This window comes from Puma concolor, chromosome A1, assembly GCF_028749965.1.
Source record: "Puma concolor isolate L17-30 chromosome A1, mPumCon1.1.hap2, whole genome shotgun sequence".
NCBI classification, from domain to species: Eukaryota; Metazoa; Chordata; class Mammalia; order Carnivora; family Felidae; genus Puma; species Puma concolor.
In genome coordinates, this window is record NC_141667.1 from 150,524,252 (window position 1) to 150,547,873 (window position 23,622).

At 44.0% G+C, this 23,622-nt stretch overlaps 2 protein-coding genes across 6 annotated transcripts in view; one reads left to right on the forward strand and one right to left on the reverse strand.

The window, feature by feature from the left end:
* The window catches only part of SQSTM1 (sequestosome 1), a 25,979-nt gene extending 24,955 nt beyond the window's left edge, over positions 1-1,024 (forward strand). For both annotated transcript variants that reach the window (XM_086706399.1, XM_086706393.1), the window contains exon 8: positions 172-1,024. In XM_086706399.1, coding sequence (XP_086562525.1) covers positions 172-329 — 158 coding nt within the window. In that variant the 3' untranslated portion in view covers positions 330-1,024. The remainder of the gene's footprint in view (positions 1-171) is intronic.
* MRNIP (MRN complex interacting protein) lies at positions 1,022-21,154 on the reverse strand. 4 transcript variants are annotated; one of them, XM_025924893.2, is made up of 7 exons: positions 20,999-21,154; positions 18,507-18,566; positions 12,685-12,773; positions 9,113-9,188; positions 7,781-7,926; positions 7,007-7,094; positions 1,022-1,936 (listed from the first exon to the last, which is right to left on the reverse strand). In XM_025924893.2, exons 1-7 carry the CDS (start codon positions 21,062-21,064, stop codon positions 1,451-1,453), a joined length of 1,011 nt encoding a protein of 336 aa, XP_025780678.1. In that variant the 5' UTR covers positions 21,065-21,154; the 3' UTR covers positions 1,022-1,450. The 4 variants fall into 4 exon arrangements, with proteins under 4 accessions (XP_025780678.1, XP_086562539.1, XP_086562533.1 ...); XM_086706413.1 differs by lacking the exon at positions 20,999-21,154 and adding an exon at positions 18,119-18,211; XM_086706407.1 differs by lacking the exons at positions 18,507-18,566; positions 20,999-21,154 and adding an exon at positions 18,084-18,208.
* Positions 21,155-23,622: the final 2,468 nt, after the last annotated feature.

Sequence of the window (23,622 nt, forward strand, 5' to 3'; positions counted from 1 at the left end):
CACACAACAGCTTAAGATATTTACTCTCTGGCCCTTTACGGGAAAGCTGGTCAACCCTGGCCTGGGAACTTCACTCTGAAGGTCAGAGAGCCCGTGGAAGGGCTGGCTCCACAGGCACGGGGTGCTGGCTGGCTGGACTCGCCCTCATGGCTTTTGTCCTCTCTCTGGCAGAAGCTGACCCCCGGCTGATAGAGTCCCTCTCCCAGATGCTGTCCATGGGGTTCTCAGACGAAGGCGGCTGGCTCACCAGGCTCCTACAGACCAAGAACTATGACATCGGGGCTGCCCTGGACACCATCCAGTATTCAAAGCATCCACTGCCGTTGTGACAGCTTTTGCTCACTTGTTCTGTCCCCTTTCTTGTCTCATAGTTGTTTTGAGCTAGTGTAGAACAGCAGGGCCTCTGTAATGGCCAGTTTCTCTGCATTCTTCCAGAATCTGGGGGGCGGGGATGCATGAAGCCATATAGGGCAGGAGAACAAGTGAGAGGAGGAGACCCCAGCGTGTGTGCCAATGTCTGAGAAACATCTACCAGCTTTCCTTGGGTACATGGAGGCTTCCTGGGGCAGATTGAAAGTCCTTGCTGGGGAGGACACTGAGGCCACATGGCGGCATATTCCTGTTCTCCCCCCACCAGGATTACACCAGCAGTCCAGAATGTCTTGCCTAATGGCCTTCTGCCTTTTTTAATCACTACTCACATGCTGACATGTAGTTGATTTTCTGCTAGAAACCTGATCCGCTCCAAGTTCAGACGAGTCCCGCCAACATCCTGTCTCCTGTCGGGGTGGAGGAGGAGCAAGTGCAGGAGGGGAGACTAGTGCAGCCTGGGACTGGTCAGGAGGGGGGACTGAGGGGACGGAGGCTGGAGCTCACGGATACTGCCTGTCGTTAACCACTGTACTTCTACTTCTCTCCTTTCCCGCGTGTCCTTGCTTTTAAAGAAACCCTTTGTAACCATTCTGTTGCTATGTTGTAAACAATCTGTAAGCACCTTAATCAAAGATGTTGCAACCAGAGATGACCTGATAGTTGTTTGTCATTTTATTTTTGAAAGACCACACCTGTGTGAGCAGGGGGAGGGACAGGAGAGGGGGCAGAGGAGCCAAACTACGCTTCGCACTGACATAACAAGGCCCAACGTGGGGCTTGAACTAAAGAGCCAGAGGAGACGCTCAACCATCTGAGCCACCCAGTGCCCTGTAGTGTGTCTTTCTTGACAGAACTGGGGATCACTTATGGAAACTTTTTAAAAAAAAAAAATCTACACCCAATGTGAAACTTGAACTCATCCTGAGATAAAGTCACACACTCTTCCAACTGAGCCAGCCAGGCACCCCTATTTATGGGAACCATTTAAAAGCTACTTGGGGAGCCCCCTTTCCAGTGGCCAAGAGGTCTAATTTGCTCATACAACAAATATGTCTGTTAGTAAAATTCTAGTTTCAGTTCACAAGTGGTCCTGAAAGTCCTCCCCAGTTTTAAAGAGGTCACACAGTTGCACAAGTGGGGGCTCTTGTGCCCCTGTGGCTAAGGACCCACCCTTTGCCAGAGGATTGGTGTCCCATGGCTGTTTGGTGGTCTTTACGCAGGGCCTCTGGGAGCCGGATGTGAGCGTGTGTGTGAGCCAGAGAAGCTCGGGTGCATCATGGGGCCTGCTGACGTACCTCTCCCTTGGGGTCTGGGCCCTAAGGGTCCCCTGCTCAGTCAGTGCCACCTCGGCTGGCCTAGGGTCTCTATTCAAAGGAACTGGGGGCTCCATGTCCACACATTGGCTGTTTCCAGGCGGCTGAAGGAATCGTTCCCACTTGGAAGGCATGGTCCTGACATGGTGGGCAGGTTGTGGAGGATCCCCCTGAGGAACAAAAAGCTCCCTGGTGCCCCGGTCCTTGTGACTGCTTTTGTCTTTGACCTTCCCCATCAAGCCAGTGTGGTCCTGCAACGGAAAGGAGAGAAGATGATCAGGTCCGCCATTCAGAACAAGTGCCAGTGGCCCAGCAGGACCCAGGGATGGGAGAGAAGGGTCCCTGTGCCTGCACTGCTGTGTCCTCTGCCTCAGGGTTCTCCCACTTTTCACTCTGTTCTGCCTACTTGCTAGTTCTTGTGCTGGCAGGCTAGGGACCTGCTTTCATTCTGTGGTTTGGCAAAGCAGGGCAAATAAATGCCCTCACCTCAAATCCTCTGCCAAATTCTATGACCAGGCTTTCCAGAAAAGAGTATTCCCATGGAAACTTAGAATCAGGTGAGAGGGTGCCTGAGAGGAGTGGTCAGCAGGAAAGGCCCATGAGACCATCTAGAAAGGGGGGAAGAGCTGTCCTGTCAGCTCACTGTCAAACAGATGGGAAGGTCTCTCTGGAACCGCGGGGGAAGGTTTGAAGCCGGTGGGGGTGGGGTGGGGTGGGGAGTGGCTGCACAGAAGACCCCAGGAGGTGAGCACAGCATGGGGCCTGGCCTCTCTTCCCTCAGGAGCCAAGTGCGCACTGGAACCAGGGTTTGACGGCCTATAAAGGCATCTGAGAGTAGGAACAGGCAGGACCCTGCATCACTACCCGAGGGCAGTGTGGAAGAGGCTTGTGGTCGGTTGTAACAGCCGAAGATCACCATCAGCCCTGCCCCTGACTTGCTGGGACCACGTTATTGTGCAGCCTTAGTTCCTCACCTGCAAAACCAAACATGCCTGTGTGGGCATCCCACGTGACAATGTAGTTAAAATGTTTGAGGGACCAGCAGATCAATAACTGTCATTATTCTAGGACTTGGAGATTCAGGGCCACACAGCTAGTCAGTGGCCACGTCAAAGTTTGACCTTTGCCCTACTGTGTGAGGCTGGCCAGGCTGACCTTGGCCTATGTTGCGGGGATGCAGTGACCGAGGCCCAGCAGAGACTTCTGCCTTAGTGCCTGTGGCTCCGGTGACAGAAGAAAGCAAAGTCTGAGTGCAGTGGGGTTGGGAAGATTTAAAACACCAAGAACGAGCAGAAGTATGGGGAGGGTGGTGGGGCTGGGTAGGAGGATTTTAAGCTTACCTCGTACCACGGACATACGGGGGCAACAACTACATGTATCCTAACTAACTCAAAATGATGTGAAGCATGGCAGGACAGACTTTGCACAGCTAGTTGTAACAAGATAATATTGGGAAGGGTAGGAGGGGCAGAGATGAGTGCAGTCAAGGACCAAACCCTTGGAGTGACTGGCCACAAATGGGAGGGGTCAGACCCCACACGAGGCACCCCTGGCCTCAGGGACCTGCACTGGGAAGACCAGTCCCTATATAACATCTGGCTTTGTAAATCTGGAGCTTAACACTAAGAGAGCTGGAGGGTGATAGGAAACCAAGTCCCTGTCCGTAAAGAGCCAACACGATAAATAACTGTGCCCAACACAGCACAGAAACAGTAGTTTGAAAAGCACCTGAGTATATATGTGAAGATCTTAGTTAACTAATTTTAGGATATATGCTGGAGGGGCAGGGATCTGTAGGAGCTCTCTTCTGGAACAAAAGTGCTAGTAGGCACCATTTCACTTGCCCTCCCCCAGCCAGGATAACGGGATGCGTGTGGGAGCCAGTTCTGTCTCCACACACTGTGCTAGCACCGTGTGCTCTGCTCCCAGCCGTCCCTGGTAGTCTTGAATTCTGGCAAACATTTAAAGAGTTAATACCTATTCTCTTCACACTATTCCAAAAAATAGAAGAGGAAAGAAAACTTGTACATTCATTATATGAGCATTGTATCAGCATTACCCTGATACCAAAACCAGACAAAGGCACTGCAAGAAAAGAAAATTATGGACCAAAATCCCTGATGAATACAGATGCAAAAATCAAAAAAATCTTAGCAAGCCAATTTCAGCACTATGTTAAAAGGATCATCATTCGCCATGATCAAGTAGGATTTATTCCAGGTTTATTCCAGGGTGATTCAATGTTCGCATATTAGTTAATGTGATACATGGTATCAACAAGAGAAGGATAACAACCAATTGTTCATCCCAATAAGATGCAGGAAAAGCATCTGACAGGGTACAATATCCATTCATGATAAAAACTCTCAATAAAACGGGTTTAGAGGAAACACACTTCAACATAATAAAGGCCATATATGTCAAGCCCACAGTTAATACCATACTAAATGGTGCAAAAGTGAAAGCTTTTCCTCTAAGATCTCAGGAACAAGACAAGGATATCCACGTTCACTACTACTTTCATTCAGCAGAGTACTGGAAGTCCTACCATACCAATCAGACAAGAAAAAGAAATAAAAGGCATCCAAACTGGTAAGGAAGAAGTAAAACTCACTATTTGCAGATGACATGATACTCCATATAGAACACTCTAAAGACTCCACCTAGGAACTATCAGAATAAATGAATTCAGTGAAGTTGCAGAAATCTCTTGTGTTTGTATACATTAATAACAAAAGAGAAAGAGAAATTCTATACACTAATATACACTAATAAGAGAATTCTATACGCTAATAACAGAGAAATTAAGAAAACAACCCCATTTATGACTGTATCAAAAAGAATAAAATACCTCGGAATAAATTTAACCAAAGAGGTAGAAGACCTATATTCTGAAAACTGTACGACACTGATGAAAGCAACTGAAGATGACACAAACAAATGGAAAGATAAACCACGCTCATGGATTAGAAGGATTAATACTGTCCCATACTACCCTATGCAATCTATGAAATTCAATGCAATCCACATGAAAATACTATTTTTCACAGAACTAGAACAAACAATCCTTAAATGTGTATGGAATCCAAAAGACCCTGAGTAGCAAAAGCAAACTTGAGAAAGAAAAACAAAGCTGGAGGTGTAACAATCACAGATTTCAAAATATACTACAAAGGTATAGCAATCAAAACTTATTGGCATAAAAAATGGACACACAGATCAGTGGAACAGAATAGAAAATCCAGAAATAAACCCACGATTATATGGTCAGTTAATCAAGGACAAAGAAGGGAAGAATGTACAGTGGGGGAAAAGACAGCCTCTTCAATGAAAGGTGGTGGGAAAACTAGACCATTTTTTTTACACTGTACAAAAAAATAAACTCAAAATGGATTAAATATCTTCTAGGCACACCTGGGTGGCTCAGTCGGTTAAGTGTCCAACTCTTAATTTCGGCTCAAGTCACGATCTCACGGTTCATGAGTTTGAGCCCCGCATCGGACTCTGTGCTGACAGCACGGGGCCTACTTGGGATTCTCTCTTTCCCTCTTTGCCCCTGCCCCACTCACATACTCATGCACAAGCTCTCTCTCTCTCTCAAAATAAATAAACTTAAAAAAAAAAAACTTTCAAAAAAAAAAAGGGGGTTAAAGACCTAAATGTGAGATCTGAAACCATAAAACTCTTAAAAGACAATATATACAATAAGCTCTTGAACAATGGCCTTAGCAACATATTTATGGCTATGACTCCTCAGGCAAGGGAAACAAAAGCAAAAATAAAATACTGGGAGCACATAAAAACAAAAAGCTTTTGCATAGTGAAGAAAGCCATTAACAAACTGAAAAGGTAATGTGTACTGAATGGAAGACGATATTTGCAAATAACATATCTGAAAAGGGGTTAATATCCTTAAAATATAAAGAACTTATAATACAACTCAACACCAAAAACCCAAATAGTCCAATTAAAAAATGGGCAAAGGGCCCAAATAGACACTTTTCCAAAGAAGACATACAGATGGCCAACAGACACATGAAAAGATGCTCAACATTGCTAATTATCAGGGAAATGCAAATCAAAACCACAATGAAATATTATCTCACACCTGTCAGAATGGGTATTATCAAAAAGACAAGAAATAACAAGTATTGGGGAAGACATGGATAAAAGGGAACCCTAGTGCACTGTTGGTGGGAATATAAACTGGTGTAACCACAGTGGAAAGCTATATGGAATTTCCTCAAAAAATTAAAAATAGAAATACCATATGATCCAGTAATTTCATTACTGGGTATTTACCCAAAGAAAGCAAAAACACTAATTCAAAAAGATATATGCGCCCTTATGTTTACTGCAACATTATTTATAACAGCCAAGATATGGAAACAGCCCAAGTGCCCATTGATGATAGATGAGTAGATAAAGATGTGGTATATATCTATATAATGGAATATTACTCAGCCATAAAAACGAATTCATAAATACAGAGAACTGGTGGTCGCCCAAGCAGAAGGGGATGAGGAGATGGGCAAAATAAATGAAGGGGATGAAAAGATACAAACTTCCAATGATAAAATAAGTAAGTCATAGAGATGAAAAACAGCATAGGAAATATCATACTGTAATAATGTATGGTGACAATGACTATATTTATCATGGTGAGCACTGATTCATGTATTGAACTGCTAAATCACTATGTTGTACATCAATATAACTGTATGTCAACTATACTCCAATAATTAAAACGAACAAGAGCAGAACCTAGGGGAAGACAGCGTCTCAGTGCAAAAGAACACACTTGGGTAACTGAAGGTGAGGATGGGAACAATTCCTTAGAAATCCAGGGCAGATCCCATGTTGGCTAGTCTGACAAAGACCCTCCACTGCATGTAGAAGGAAGAGAAAATTCCTGACTCAGAAAAGCCCTAGTGGCTAACCTTCGTTGATCAAGCTGTCCTTTTGACTAGGAGCTCACATCACTGAGGGATTGAATACGGCAGGGAAATGGTACAAGCCAGAGAAAGGAGTTGGCTTAAGTCAAAGCAGACAAAGCACTTGGGTGTTAAAAAATTCTATGTGTGGTTCGGGCGCCTGGATACCTCAAGGGTAAGCATCCAACTTCAGGTCAGGTCATGATCTCACAGTTTGTGAGTTCAAGCCCCTCGTTGGGCTCTGTGCTGACAGCTCAAACCCTGGAGCCTGCTTCGAATTGTGTCTCCCTCTCTCTCAAAATTGAATAAACATTAAAAAAAAAAAATTCTATAGTGTGTTCAGTAGTTACTAGGACCAGAAGAGAAACACTGTCCTCATTCACTGACCTTCTGAGGCTCCAAGGGAATCTCAGAGTCACTCGGGTTCCAGACATCAGGGCTGTGTGGAGGACGGTCTGTGCTCTGGATCCATTTCCTGGTGGAGATAAAGTTCTGTCAAGAATCTAGTCCTATCACCTCACAGGGTCCTGATCCTGACTTGGTGGTCACCAGGTGTGACCTCTAGCACAGGTAATTGTCCTCCCATACAGCTTCCAAGGTGGCTTCTCTGCTTCTCCTCCACTGCCAATAACAGGCTGCCCAACAACATGCAAGGCCGTCCATTTCTGCTCCATAGCTCGTAGTTGCTAGAAAGTTCTTATTTTGAATTGGAATCTACCTTCCAATAAATCACTTGCCCTATGGGAGCCACCGTGGATCTAGATAAGGCAGTGTCTCAGAAGAATCGCAGAAACACAGAGTATGCCTATAGGAGAAGACACCTGTAAGAGGTCAGGTCTTTCCTGCTGTAGGTTATAAGCTCCCAGGCCTGTAAGCCACTCTGGCCACACTTCACTTTGTCAATTCTTCTGGGGATCAGTGCAGTCACAATTAAGTGAGCACCATAAAAGGTGCTCATACTGGCACCCCGCACCTCTCACCTCTGTGCGGCAGCATCTGGCACCTGGTGAGGCCAAGGAGGGCCTGGTGAAGCTAGCTGCTGGCCATCGCCACTCAGACTTCCCCCATGCTGCTGGCTGCTAGAGGTTGCCCATCGCTCCCCGACATCTGTGAGTCACTGTGGGTATGGGGCGATGGCTGGATTAGTGACTAGCTTGGCACCTTTTTCTAGGCAGGCCTGTGTTGAAGGGAGGGTCCGTCTTCTCTGTCCTGGACAAGGGCTGTGTCTTGAAACACACTCCTCCTCCTTCCATCCCCTGTTCTTCTGCGTCTCTTTCCAGATACTTCAGCCAGCGGTTCTCTGAGGACTGAGGTTTTTCCTACAGGATTGGGAAGTAAGTTTATTCTCAGGACCCACATCTCCCTTGTCACCAGGAAAGGTATTTCGCTGGAAGGTAATGGGGAGATGGGTGTCCTGAGGCACCACTGGGGACTGTGCACACTGGCACAGGCCAGGGGAAAGATACAGGGCACAGCTCATCAAGGAAATTTATAAATGTCCATGCTCCCTGACCTAGGGGTTCCAAATGAAGACAAAGGCACAAAGATGCTCATCAAAGTGATATGAACCACAGCAAATATGTATCATAGCAAAAATCTGGAAATAATCTACATGCCCGGTCATCATGGAACAAACACTGGTTACATCCACTATATTCCGTAAATACTGGACATCACTGAAAACTCTACTGCGACACAAGAACAACATAAGTGAAGACTCCAGGGTGCAAACTAGCATTTCTTGTAATAACAATGATGTAAAATTAAGTCCCTAAGTGGACAGAATTGGAAGTATAGAACCAAGTATGTGAGAGCTTCTGGGTTAAGGTGATGTACTTAGGAGCAGGGCTCTTGTTTATAATAAAAACAGGAAAAGCGAGCGACATTGCCAAGCAACTGACATTGCCAACGTGATTCTGTGAGTGGAGGCAGGCTCTGTCCTCAGGTGGGCAGGGAGCCCCTGGCAGCTGTTCCCACTAACCCTGTCCCCAGCAGGACACAGCACTGGGTACCCACAGCACCTTGGATGTACCAATGGCATCACTTCCTCATTCACTCAAGCTCTTACACACACTGCCCAGCCAACACTGTCTGAGCACCTACTTTCCTAGGCACTGGGACAGAAAGCTGGATGTGAGCCCTGCTGGGAGGCCCAGTCTGGAGAAAGGAAATGTGAAAGCCAGGTACTGTACAATAGCACCTTTTCCCTGTCAGAGGTGTGCCCAGAGCACTGCAGGACAAGGGGAGAAACACGGGGAGGTAAAGTTCAAGCTAATTTCAGAGGAGTTCTCCCGGCCAAAGACAAGGCCCCGTTCAGAGTACCGTAATTACTGGTACACACATTACTGGTACAAAAGGGATAGGTTTACTCTTTGTTGTGTTTCCAGTAGCTTTAAGCCAAGTGCCCGTTGTTGATAGCACTGTTGAACAAAAGATCAACAGATGAATAAATGGAACCCCCTCTGTGACACAGAGACAGAGCTGCTGGCTTACCTGTGAACTCACATGCTCAGCCTGCTGAGGCTCTGCATTGTCCTCTTCGTCAATATTTACAGGTTCTTCCAGAGACCTTAATGAAAGATTGTACATGTATCCTTAGTAAAATGACCAGGAAGACGAAGGGCAAGGAGAGGAGAACAGCAGGACATAAATACTTGACAACAGCCATCAAAGGCTGTTCTAGGGGATCTTAGGATCTTATTTCTGTTGTTCTGATCTAGTTCAGGAGGCCTGGGCAGAGGCACCAACAACAGGAAAGGTGACACAGGGCAGACTCTAAAGCTGGAGAGACCAGAGTTTGCATCCTGGCTTTGCCAATGACTGGCGGTCATTGTCACAGTGTGACTTTGGGTTCATCATTTTACCCCGCTTCCCTCATCCACAAAAGACAATACTGCATGGGTGACTGTGAAGACAAACGTGACAAAGTGTGTGCACATGCCTGGCTGAGGGCCTGGAACACGGAGAGTAATGTCAGCTGAACTCCTGTAGCACAGAGTCCCTCCCATCAGCAATGGAGAGGTCTCTACTGCATAGGGTTATATAAGTCTTTCTAGTCATACCTCAACACTTACAAGACAGGAGAGGCACTGTGTGTGTCACAGGGAGGGAACAGCACAGGGAAGAGGATCAGGGCTCTTCCACCACATAAAGAAGAGTGGGGAGCCAGAGCCTCTGTGGTCTCTAATGGGACTGAGGGGCGGGTAAATACTTACCATACAAGGGCTGGAGGTTAGCACAAGGCCAGCCCCACCCACATCACACAGGGTGGTTACATCACACAATCAGGAGGGCACTCTCCCTGGTGAGCTATGCGAACTGCCAACTCTGCCAAATGTGGGCGTCTGTACTTGATTCTCTTCATCTGTACGCAGAAGCCAATAATCCTCACAGGGTGATTATGATGAGGAAATTAGATCATGCATGTGAAACACCTACCCTGCCACATGGCTGATAATCCAGTGTTCACCAGAGCAGTGGCCTAGCAGCCACTGGCTAGAAGTCTGCTCACCTTTCTGATTCAGGAACTCAACTCCATCAATAAAGGACATCTCTCAACAGTCTGAGGATACCAGTCTGTGTTCTTGTTTCTGACGTTACCACTGACAAGTCGGGTGTCTGATGTTCCTTTGTAGGAGATCTCTCTTCTCTCCACCTACTCTTCAGCTCTCCCCATTGTCTTCCGTGTTCCCTAATTTCATTATGTTGTTGTCATCATCTAAGGGTCATTTAATTTTTTTTAACCTTAAAAATTAACTTGAGGTATAACATACACTAAAACTCAAGTGTATAGATGAGCTTTGATAAATTAGATCTTTGAAACTATCACCCCAATCAAGATACAGCAAAAACATTTTTCATTGAGATATAATGGACAAGATATGGAAAATTCTCATCACCCCCAAAAGTTCTCATACCTGTCTTGACAGGCAATTCTCTCCCCTAGAAAACCACACTGATCCATTCAGCAGGTAGTCTTTTGTGTCGGCTTCTCTCACTTAGCAATGTTTTTGAGATTTGCCCATGTTGTTTCTGTTGTAGCATGCCACTGCATGAACATACCTCAGTGTGTTTATCCATTAACCTTCTGTATGTCCACATACAGATATTGCACTCAGTCACTGCAGCATCATAGTAGACCTTGAAATTAGGCAGTAGAAATCCTCCAGCTTTGTTCTTATCAGAATTGTTTTGGTAATTCTAGGTACTTGCATTTCTATATAAATTTTAGGATTAGTTTGCCAATTTTTACCAAACAAACAAACAAACAAACAAACAAAAAACTTCACTGGAATTTTGATTTGGATTAGGTGGTCTCTACCAACCAATTTAGGATAAACTGAAATCTTCATGATATTGAATTTTCCAATCCATGAACATGAACTCTTCATTAACTTAGACCTTTTAATTTCCTTAGCAATGTTTTATGGTTTATACTGAACAGATCTGACACATTTTTGTTATATTTATCCCTAAGTATCTAATTTTTGATGCTGTTCTAAATGGTATTTGATTTAAAAAATCATTTTCCAATTGTTCATAGCATTTATATAGAAATAATTTAATTTTGTACGTTGACTTTGTATCCTTGTGATCTTGCTAAAATATTAGCTCTAGTAGCATTTGTGTAGTTTCATCAGGATTTCCTACATACATAATCATGGTGTTTGCAAATAAAATAATGACTTGTTCCAGTTTGAGATTTATTGTTTCCTAAATCTAAGAATATAAGCCTTTGATTCTAGAAAATGCTCTAGTCTTTTCTCTTCAAATATTGCCTTTACCCTGCTTTCTTAACTCCCTCTTGCCGAACTCTTCCCTTAGTTTCCATGTTTCTCAACTCACATTTTCCACCTTTTTATCTTTCTGTGTTGCACTGTGAATACTTTCTTCAGATTTATCTTCCATTTCACTGATTCTCTCTTCAGCTACATTTAATGCTCAATCTGTCCACTGAATTTTTAATTTCAATGATTATACTTTTAATTTCTACAAACTCTTTCTGGTTCTTTTTCAAATGTACTTGGTCATTTTCTAAAGTCATTTGCCTTTTTTTTTTGTAATCTCCAACGTGGGGCTCCAATTCATGACCCCGAGGTCAAGAGTCACATGCTCTACCACCAACTGAACCAGCCAGGTGCCTTGAAGTCCCTTGCTTCTTACATTATCAACCTTCCCTTTTATTTCATTAACTATATTAAACATTCAGGTCTAGGCTGAAGATGTATGCTCCAGAGGAGCTATATTTACCTCTGCTTCCTTGGACAATTCAAAAATAAATTCTCCGCTTGAGGCTTTTCACACAGTGCATGTAGAAGACTGAAAAGCCATGTGATAGATTTCTTGTGTTTATTATACCCTGGAGAGAGATTTCCTCTCTTTGGCCAGCACCAAGGTCAACACAGGCAGGCTGCAAAGAGGGTGCATTTCTAGTTCAATTAATTCATGGAGGGTGTAGTCTTTTGGGGACTCAGCCTTTTTTTTTTTTTAATTTATTTATTTATTTTGAGAGAGAGAATGTACAAGCGGGGGAGGGGCAGAGAAAGTGAGGGAGAGAGAGAATCCCTAACAGGTTTCACACTGTCAGCACAGAATTTGATGTGGGGCTCAATCCCATGAACCAGGAGATCATAACCTGAGCCCAAATCAAGAGTCGGATGCTTAACTGACTGAGCCACCCAGGCGCCCCGGGGACTCGGCTTTATGTCGTGGTCTCCTACTGACCTTCCCATGCTGAACAGGCCTTGTCTTTGTCTCTTGCACCCCTCCCAATCACCTAAATGAAAGTTCCAGAACACTAGGCTTCAATTGCCTCAACAGCCCAGGTACTTACTCTCTGAATTTTGGCTTTTGCTTCATTTTTGACTTCTGATATTTCATTTACTTCCATCATCTCATCAGTGTACTTAAAATATCATAGCTGACATATTTTAGTTATTTTCAGTTGGAAGAGTGTTAGGATAACTAATCACCATATAGAAAAAGCTTTCTCCATATAAAACTTCCACTAATCACTCAAGATGAACACAGGACAAGATAACTGTCCCCTTTTCAAACAACTGTACCTGAGTGACATCTCTGAAATCTGTCCCTGCAACAGATTTAATTTTTGGACATGGCGTCTACAGTCAGCACCAGAACCCTCGCCGTAAGTCTGAAAAACAAAAAAATATTAAGTTTAAAAAGTGCTGATAGGATGCGGAGAAACAGATCCATTAGTGATGTACCTCAGGGAGAAGAAAGCTGTACTTTATAAGGCCCAAATGTACCATGCAGAAATTCTAATGACTGACCACTTTTTCTGGAATAATTGATTTGCAAACTAACAGTCTCAGGAACTAACAGTTCTGGTCTGACTGTCCTTCTAGCACTTGGAACTCTACACATCAAAGACTAACTCAGCCCCAGGCCCCACACAAAATGGTTAATAAACATGAATAAGAAATTGAAGATATGTAACGCCAACCACCAGTAAACATAAAATATGCTACTTCACTGATAATCTAAGGACCATAAAATAAGATGAAATACTTTTTTTTCACTTAGCAGTCACTCATTTGTTTAACAATATTTACTGAACACCTATTATGTGCCAGTCCCCTGGAGTAGTTAAGGACAATACAGTACAGAAGTGGACAAAAATCAGTCATCATGGAGCATACATTCTAGTGTGAGGAGACTGCATAAGTCAACTATGTGGTCATCAGATGACGAGAAGTACCACCAAGGAAAATAAGGTGATGAAAGGGGATGGGGCAGTGTGGGGGAAAGAGTAGACTATTTTATACAGGGCATTCAGGGAATAGATAACTAAGGTGACATTTGGGCACAAAATAGGAAGATATGAGGCATAAGTCACATAGATAGCTGGGGGAAAGCATTCAGCAGAAGCAATGAAATACACTTGAGGGCAAAGACCCTAAGCCTGTGAAGGAACAGTAAGGAGGGCACATGGCTAGAGCTGAGTGGTCCGGGGGAAAATGGTAGGAGATGAGGTCTGAGTGTATTATTCCCTACTACAGGCAAAGTCAGCCTCATGGGAACGAGACCTGTTCTGCAGCTGGCATCTTGAAAACATTAAAAAAAAATTTTTATTTGAAAATGTTAATAACTTTATCTTTGGAAGGCAGCTATACTCACCACTATACCACCAATGCTCAATAGCCTTATCTTTGAATACGTGTGATAAGATAATGGAGCACGTCCATAAGCAGAGGAGATATACACACTACACAAGTCCATTGTTCCTTGCCACACCATTTGCATACAGCATGCTCAATGATCCAGGAGCACAGAATTAAAGTGGACTCACAATACATGGGAGTGTTCACTGAGACTCCGAGTGTAGACGCTCAGTGTTTGCTGTCTATGCCTGAGTATGTGGGGAGCACCCACTGCCTGAGAGGCCAGGCTTTCCACTGGAACAAGAACTTGCTTCAGATTCAGAAGGAAGGCAAGGATGTTTTTTTTTTTTGTTTTTTTTTTTGTTTTTTTTTTTTTAATTTTTTTTTCAACGTTTATTTATTTTTTTGGGCCAGAGAGAGACAGAGCATGAACGGGGGAGGGGCAGAGAGAGAGGGAGACACAGAATCGGAAACAGGCTCCAGGCTCTGAGCCATCAGCCCAGAGCCTGACGCGGGGCTTGAACTCACGGACCGCGAGATCGTGACCTGGCTGAAGTCGGACGCTTAACCGACTGCGCCACCCAGGCGCCCCAAGGATGTTTTAAAAATACATGAATAATCAAAGAACCCTATCATATCTTTTTATTCCTGTTACTTGCCTGGAACAGCTGATCACTTATGCTGAAAATCATGACACGGAAGGAAAGGGCAAGGCAGGGAGACCCTTGTTCCTTTTCCTCTCAGTCCTTCCTTATGCTAATCAGTGAGCTGATGGGGGAGAGTGTGGGGAGAATGTATCAATGAGTATAAAGAGCAGAGTTAGTTTTGTGCAGCATGTCCACTGTTCTGGTAAGAATGAAATACATAGGCATGAATGAGCTCCAAAATACAAATTGGGCAATTCTGAGGATTCTGCATATATATAGTAAATGTTCTTATATTATTCCACATATAAACACTTATTATTTTTTTTAAGTAGGCTTCATGACCAGCACGGAGCCCACTGTGGGGCCTGAACTCATGAGACCCTGAGATCAAGATGTGAGCTGAGATCAAGGGTCAGATGCTTAAACCAATTGAGCCATCCAGGTACCCCTAGACTAAACGCTCTTTGCATTTTAAACTGGTGCTGCATAAAAATAAAAAAAATAAAATAATAATAATAAAATAATTTTAAAATGTTAGTTTTTCTTTACTTAGGAAGACATTCAACAGTAAATAAAAGACATTATAAAAAATCAAGAGAGACCAGGACGGAAAGGAAAAGCTTAATATTTTAGTATTTTTAACAGCTTTTTTTTTTTGCTTTTGAACAAGGGGCCCCACAATTTCGTTTTGTACCAGGCACACTTGGCCCTGCCTGTAGGACCATGGGTTTTGCTCTAACTTGGAAGGCTGGGGTGAGTGACCTCGCCTAGCACATGTTTTAGCAGGACCTTCAGGTATGGTGCTGAGGGCAGACTGTATGGCAGACACAGGTGGGCTAGCAGGAGGTTGCTGCAAACACTGATGTGGCTCAGACCACTGTAGTAACAAATGGTCATTCTGGGTACATCCTGAAAGTAGAGATGACAAAATCTATTGATGGACTGGATGAAGAGTGTTTAAGGAAAAAAAAAAAAAAAAAAAGGAGTCAGAGAGGACTTCCACGTTTTTGGCCCAAACAACTAACAAGGGACTTAGCCCGTAAGAGACAGGGTGGACTGTGGGAGAGCAGGTGGGTGGGGTAAGGTGAGGCCTTCTGTTTGGAAAGGTGGGTTTGGGACACCCATTAGAGAGCTGAATGGATGGTGCAGGGGCAGGCCTGGGGCTTGAGATAGACATTCCAGAACTGTCAGGTGATCTCATCTCAGACCACCAAAGGAGTGCCACTAGAGAAGAGGCCAACAAACTGAGCACCACAGCATTCTCACATTTAGAAGTTGGGAAGATTAGAAAAAAACTAGCAAAGAGGACAGAAACACAGCCAGAAAGACAGCGGGAAAGCCAGGAGTGGGATGACTGGAAGTCCAGGTGAAGACAATGTTTCAGTGACAAACTGTGACAGACACTACCAATAGGTCAAGTCACCGGAGGAGTGAGAACTCACAACTGTTTTTAGCAAATGGAGATCCCTGATGACTTTGACATGAGCAATTTTACTGGACTGTGGGGAATAAAAGCCCAGCTGGGGCAAGTTCAAGCAAGAATGGGAGAGGAACTGCAGAATGGAATGGCAAAGCTTTAAAAGATGTTAAGTGGCAGGGAGGACGCTCGCCAGCATGGCAGGGACCACTGGCTGAATACTGAAATTAATTCTCCTCCTATCTGGCCACAGACTGGGCTACACTTTCTAGTCTTCCTTGCAGTCAGGTGTGGCCTTGAGACTAGGTTGTTTCTAGTGGGATGTGAGCCACTTCCGGGCCTGGCCCCTCAAAGCCTCCTGTGTAGCTCCTTCGTGCTCTTGCCCTTCAGTGGCTCCAGGCAGCAGGAGACAGGCCTCTGGGAGTGACAGAACCTCAAGATAGAAGGAGCCTGGGTCCCTGCATGACCTCACCAAGGACGGCTGCCCTGCTGATCTCAATTCCTCTCAGGACTGTTACAAGAACAAGAGAAATAACTTCTTCTTTTTTTAAAGTTTATTTTCCGTAATCTCTACATACAACATGGGGCTCAAATTCATGACCCTGAGTTCAAGAGTTGCACACTCTTTTGACTAAGCCAGCCAGGCACCCCATCGAGAGAAACAACTTCTACTGTGTTAGGCCACCACAATTTTGTTGTCCTGTCACGGTGGCCTAGTCTACCATAAGCCATATACCACTGCACATGCATTGAGGTGCTGGGAAGAAGGTAGAGCCTCCTCAAGGAGAACTTAGAAGTATGTGCTGACATCAAAAACAAGCAGCAGTCACTAGCTCATGAGCCAGCCCCTTGCCTTCTGAGACTCAATCTTGGAGTGCGCCTCAGCAGCCGTACTGCTGACCAATGACCTGATCAGCCCCACTTCTACCATCCCAGCTGGCTGGACCAAAAGTGGACATCTGGGTCAAATGGGCCAATCATATCACTTCTGCCAGTTTATTAATTAGGACTCAGCTATTCTAGTTGGCTTGAAGTGAGAGTCCATGGTCTGTGGGTGGAGTGTGTTACTGTGAACTATCTGGGGAGATAGTAAGGGACGGAGAGGAGGCAGGGAGAGGGGAAGGAGGATGTGGGGACAATCAGGTATGGGGAGAAGGGGAGGAAAAGATGCCTACATTGCTGGCAGCTTTTCAATTCTTGGGGCTGGTTCTTCAAGGGGTCAGGGGTGAAACCCCTCCCCTGAATTCCCCATGATACCCCATTATTTTGCCAGGACATTTTTTTTCTATTTTGCTGAGGCCATTCTGAAATATTCTATTATTTGTAACTAAAAGAGCCTTGGTCAAAAGATATCCTTTGAAACTGCAATTTAAACTTCTAGGAATTTGTCCTAAGGAAGTAATTAGTCTAGTGAAGGAGGAGGTTCTTTCTAAGAAGCTTCACTGAAGCATCGTTCTTACCAATGAAGATGAAGATCAACCTAAATGCCAAACAACATGGGATTGGTCACTTACCAACTCAACAAGTATTTATCGAGCGACCACTTACTCTGTGCCAGGTACTGTGCTACGTGCAGAAGGTGTATCAGTATAAAACAGGCAAAGCTTCTGCTCTCAGGGAACTTACAGGAGATAAACAATACTCACATAAACACACTCGAATATAATATCTGATCAGGATAGTGAGAAGAGCTAGGCAAAGTTCCAACAATGAGCACAAAGGCCTTAAGAGTGCAGCATGTCTGGATTGTTTCAACGTCATAAAGAAAAGGCCTTATGGCTGAAGGAGAACAAGGAGCTGAGGGTGGAGAGGTGGCATCAAGGGCCAGAGAAGGTATACAGGGGCTCAAAGAGGCAAAAGGTGCAGGACACTGTGTGGTATCAAAGAGATGAGATGGAGGGGTACCTGGGTGGTTCAGTTGGTTAAGCATCCGATTCTTGATTTCTGCTCAGGTCATGATCTCACAGTTGAGACTGAGCCCTGTGTCGGGCTCTACACTGACTGTATGAAGCCTTCTTGGGATTCTCTCTCTGCCCCTCCCTTGCTTGTGCTCATGCTCTTGCTCTCTCTCATGTGTGCTTCCCCCCTCAAACATACACATTAAAAAAAGCAAAAAAGGATGAGGTGGAGAAATAGGTATCCACTTGAAGAGAACGGCAATGGCCTAAATAAGCTTTTACTCCGAGCTTTCATTCTCTCTGTTTCGGTCTCCTGATGGCCTCCCCTTCCTGAGCCCACCCATGCCCACACCCTGCATGCACCAACATGCACCCGACCGGTTGTGGGTCTGACTGCCTGGTCATCTTCTTACAGGCTCCTGCATTTTCCCTGCATTGTGCTCAATCTAGTTTCAAATGGCCAGTGTGTGTGCATCGGTTTCTCTTCCTCTTCCACATGAGCAGATCTGTGAGGGCAAGAAGGACAAAGCTTTTTGCCTTCCCTTGTTTCTCCTGTGCCTGCAGGCAGAAAGTACTCAATAAATACTTGCTGACCAAATAAACAAATGAAGGTAACTTTCCATGCACTGCTCCATCCATTTCACTTCCTGAAGGAACAGGAATTTAGGGAGCAGAGGCTCTGCATCTAGTGAACTTGGTCCCAATACTGGGATGCTGGGACCCCATGAGAAACACACTACTGCAGGGCTAGGCCCACCGGCTTTCTGGCCTGGGTATTAGATACCGTTTCTCAGGACTCACCCGCAAAAATGACTGCTTCTTTCCACAAGCTTTGCATGTCCACTTGAGACTCTTCTTTTCCTACAATGAATTTCAGAAATTTGGCTTAGATAATTATTTAAAACAGGTGGAACTGAATCAAAAATAATGATATAAAAAGGCCAGTGGAAAAGAGTAAAAGTGTAAAAACAAACCAACAACATATATGTATAAAAAGCTAGTATATTGTAAAGGTGGCATTTTAGGAGTGAGGAAAAAACAGACTATTTAATAAGTGGTGCTGGGAAAACTGGCTATCCATATCAAACAGTCTAGTTAGATCTCTATTACCTGTGGTTCTCAAAAATAATTCCACATTTAATTCCAATTCTTGATAAATCTAACTAGATGGGGTCTCTCTTAACAGGATAAAATACCTTACATTCAACTCTAAAACTGGAGAATCACTACCAGCTCTCCCATGAAAGTCAAGAACAAGCCAAGAATCCCCACTATTTACCATTGTTATTTTCTACAAATGGAATTGGAAAAGAAAAATAAAGAGGTACGAAAACTGGAAATGAGGAAAACATTATCATTATGTATAGATTTTATTTTATTTTTTTTACCTGAAAACTCAAAACCAAATGAAAAACCACTAAAAACAATCTAAGATGGTGGGGATGAATACAAAGTTAATATAGCTTCAAAAGTTAATAGAGTCTTTATATAAGCAATTATCTAGTTAGAAAAGGTAACGGAACAGTCCATTTATAACAACAACAAAGAAAATATTATCAAAAGGCACCAAAGTTGTTTGAAAAAATGGAACGTAGTAGTGTGCTTAACATAAAAAACATGCCTGGGGGTGCCTGGGTGGCTCAGTCGATTAAGCCTCCAACTTCCGCTCAGGTCATGATCTCACGGTCTGTGAGTTTTGAGCCCCATGTCCGGCTCTGTGCTGACAGCTGAGCCTGGAGCCTGCTTCATACTGTGTCTCCTTCTCTCTCTGACCCTCCCCAGTTCATGCTTTGTGTCTGTCTCAAAAATAAATAAACATTAAAAAAAATTTAAAAAAAAACATGCCTGGGTTGATTTATCAAAATTAATAGATGTATGATCCTAACACAAAAACCATTGGGTTTTTTTGAAGTACCCAAAAGGATTCTAAGGAGGACAAGCCACATGTACAAATTTATGTGGGCATGTCCTACAATTCATTTAATTCTCCAGTATTGAACCTCAAACACCATAAGAATGTTTTCTATGGGTACATCTGCACGTAAGAAATGCACTTAAAAAAAAAAAAAGGTCTGGAAGGACACATGGTAACTGGCTAGCTCTGGGGGATCTGGAGAGAGACAGTATGGTTTAACAGGATCTCTGCAGATAGCTCTGCATCTGCCATTTATTAGACCACTTGGTTTCTCTGGATTGCTGTATTCTCATCTCTGTAAAATAATAATGGTAAAATACCTAATCCAGAGGTTGTCTGAAATTAAAGGGGATGTGTGAAATTGTCATACCTGCAATTAAACTGTTAACTCTTTCCCCCCTTTAGTTTCAAATCACTTTTCATCGTTGAAAACGACCATGAGAGTGTGTACTACATTATATATGTGTAATAATTTAAAAAATGGAAATTTCTATTTAATATCAATTCCTAAAATACTGTCCAAAAAAATGAAGTAAGTAAAAACAATTCCTGAGTCCCCAAACAGCCCTTACAGTCCCAGCGAGCTTACAACTACATACTCAGCATCGGACTTTTAAACATACATTTTGAAGAAGTTTGAGGTTATCCTTTTTCAGGGCACAGATTAGCAGACAACGAGGGGTAAGAGAGGACTATCAGAAGCAGATACGCCTGCTTGACAGCAGTGTTAGGTGACATCAAGCAGGAAGATCAAATGCTATCCAGGAAAAAAGAGGTTAAATGACATCCCCTAAATTGCATCTTGAAAGTTTGGGAAGCAGTACGTTTTAGAAGTATCGATTATCTGTTTAAAATATTCATGCGCGAGTTGTTTACACTATGGGAAAGGCGGCGAGTCCCTTAACATGCGGATGGAGACACTGCCACAGCCAAGCAGTGGCAGCAGGGGACGCCCGTTCATGTGTCAGTTTTAAAAACTGTCATCTCCCATGTATTCAAATTAAGAAAGAAGCCACTTTGGGAGCTAGGCTCTACATAAAAGAGGCTATCCTCAACCTCTCTTTCCCAACTATCTGTAAGTTACGAGGCCGCCTCGGCAGAAACCACTGCCCCTGGTTCCTACGAATCCTTTACAACAGCCATGACAAAAACTAAAAAAACAAAGCCCACAACCACGTTATGAAGAGATATCAAAACCCAGTCCTCAAGGCCAGTCATCATCACGTGTCCGGGCCTCAGGGAGACCCAAGCAACTGCAGGAGATGGCGCCCGCGCCTGAGGGCAAGGTACGGGAAGGAGGCCGGGCACCCCGCGGCCCCGCCAAGTCCCGCACGCCGTCCCCACGCCCAACAGAGGGGGAGGCCGGTGCCCACCCCACCTGGTGCGACTGGAAGAGGCGGCAGCTATAGCACCGCAGCACACGAAACCGCTGAGGCGCCGCCATTGCGGTTACCCTCGTCGCTGCGCATGCGCCCCGTTCTCCTGCCCGCCCGAACTACGTCCCCCGCACGCGTTCAGGGTCCACTAGACGCCTCCCCCAACCGCTTCGTCTCGCCTCACGTGCGCATGCGCTTTGCGCTTTGGTCGGCCCCAGCTCCGCCCTCACCAGGCTTTCGGGCCTCTCTAGCCTGCTGGGCTCGCTGGGAAGATTGAAGTTGCAAGGGCAAGTCCTCCAGCCGCTGCTCGGGGTCTGGCCATTGCCCTCACCATTCCCTCTGCTGCTTCTAGTCGCAGACTGGGAATGGGAGTTCCGCCCCGGCCCAACCCCTGGGACTCGTGGTTGGGGTTTGCGGGTCTTCTCGGCAGAGGCAGCCAGGTAACCTTTGAGCCTGAGCCCCAAGGACCGCGAAAACACGCAGTTCACCAGCCCCACGCTTACGGGAGAGGGAGAGAGGAGAGGCAGCTGTAAACGAAACCAGACCCTTCTGCAGCTCCCAAGAAAGCCCCGCTGTGATCCGCTTTGGAAGGTGGAGGAGAAGGGCCGAGTGACGCACCCCTTCTGTCCCAACCGCGCTGGGACCCTAACGCCAGCCCGGCAAGACGTTCCACATGTCGATAACATCTTATTAAAATTATAACACCCAGTCTTGACAAGGATGTAGTGAGAAAAACAGGATTCTGGTAGAAGAGTAAAATAAAAAAAACTTATGGAAAACGATCTGGCAGTTACCTCTACACTAAGAAAATAACTGACTCACCCAGATTTATTATTTATCATTAGTGTTCACTCTCGTATAACAGAAAAAAGTGGAAATGTGCTAAAGAATGGTTGCTTACGGTAACTCAGCAAGGACCATCATGCAGGTCCATTACAGAAAATCTGAGTTTGACATGAAATGCTGGCCAGTGTGTATCGATGGGAAGCAAAGAAGTTACAAGAGTACATAACTTCAGTTAGGTAAACCAGGTATTATTTATTTCCAGGGGTGGGGGCTTAAGGTTATATATGATTTAAAATTGTTTAAGAAATTGTTTAAATTATCCAACTTTTGCACAATAGCATATGTTAGAAAAAAACCAAATTTGCTTACAAATACTATGTTTGAGAGGCTGAATTTACAAAAGGACTGTGACCAGACCACATATTAACACCTCTTTAGCAAAACCCCCCCAACCTCTAAAACAAATCTACAACCTCTAGAGCAGACAGGACTTGGTCAATGACTGCCAGTTTCCCTATATTTTGCATTTTGCCTTTCATCTCTGGACCAACCTGAGGACAATTATGCTCCTCACAGCAACACAAAAGACTCTTTCTAGTTAGCCAGCTTCCCCCCTTCCCTGCCCACAGCCTCTAATCAGAGTACACCTGAAGCCTTTCTTTGTTTTCCCACTCCTCTACCTTTGAGTCTCTGCCAAGTGATGACGGCTGACTCCTTTTCTACAACAAACTGTAGATAAATAGTTCCTGTTCTCATTTGAGTGGTCTTTGTTTATTCCCACGTTTGAGTTATTGTGGCTGAGAACGGAAGGTATCTGAAAAGAATGTTTCATGTTCAATAAAAAGAATAAAAATTTCATATATGGTACGGGTTCAACTTTGAAAAAGAGAAAAAAACACAGGGCGCCTGGGTGGCTCAGTCAGTTGAGTGTCTGACTCTTGATTTTGGCTCAGGTCGTGATTTCACGGTTGGTGAGGTGGAGCCCTGCGTGGGCTTCAAGCTGACTGCTTGGGATTCTCTCTCTCTCTGCCCCTCTTCCACTCACACTCTCAGTCTCAAAATAAATAAACATTGAAAAACAAACACACAAAAATACTGAATAATCTTAAAACTAGGAAAAATTGTTTTTCTACTTTTCTGTATGTTTTCCTCCTGTAATAAATATGTAATCTTTAAAACTCATATATATTTTGGGGCGCCTTGGGTGGCTCAGTTAAGTGTCTGACTCTTGTTTTGGTTCAGGTCATGATCTCATGGTTTTTGAGATGGAGCTCTGTGTAGGGCTTTAAGCTATCTGCTTGGGATTCTCTCCTTGCTCTTTGCCCCTCCCCCTGCATACTCTCTCTCAAAAATAAACATTAAAAAAATTCATTTTCTTGGGAATTAAAAAAATGACTTGGATTGGTACATCACTTGGTAAGCCCTTAAAAACTACACAATTGTGTTTACTTACAGGATAAAAATATTTTTAAAGCTTTACTTGTATTCATATATTTTGTGTTAACTGTTCTGGTTGTTAAATATTTTGAATATCATCACAGGTTGAATAATAGACGAAAGTACTATTGTACATTTTTGTATATTCTTTTATCATAGGAAAGGCTAGATTCTTGTTTTATAGTCTTCTGTTTAATTTCTTTGGTATATTCTCACATTTAGACTTCTACATGATATAAAACATTTACCCAAATTTCATTTCATTTCAATCTAATTGATTACAATCAATTTAATACTTTAAACTGCCAACCTTGTGGGATTTTTATGTATATCTTTACCTAATTTCATTATGGCCAAGAACACGGTCTTTCTGGTATGAGCCCTTTGAAATTTCTTTATGGCA

Bases quoted from the DNA above. Each gene is read 5' to 3' on its own strand.
- MRNIP (XM_025924893.2), bottom strand. From the start codon at position 21,064: ATGGCGGCGCCTCAGCGGTTTCGTGTGCTGCGGTGCTATAGCTGCCGC. The intron at 18,567-20,998 runs GTGGGGTGGGCA...AATTCATTGTAG, and splicing joins GCCTCTTCCAGTCGCACCAG to GAAAAGAAGAGTCTCAAGTG. The intron at 12,774-18,506 runs GTGAGTCCTGAG...TTTGTTTTTCAG, and splicing joins AGAAGCAGTCATTTTTGCGG to ACTTACGGCGAGGGTTCTGG.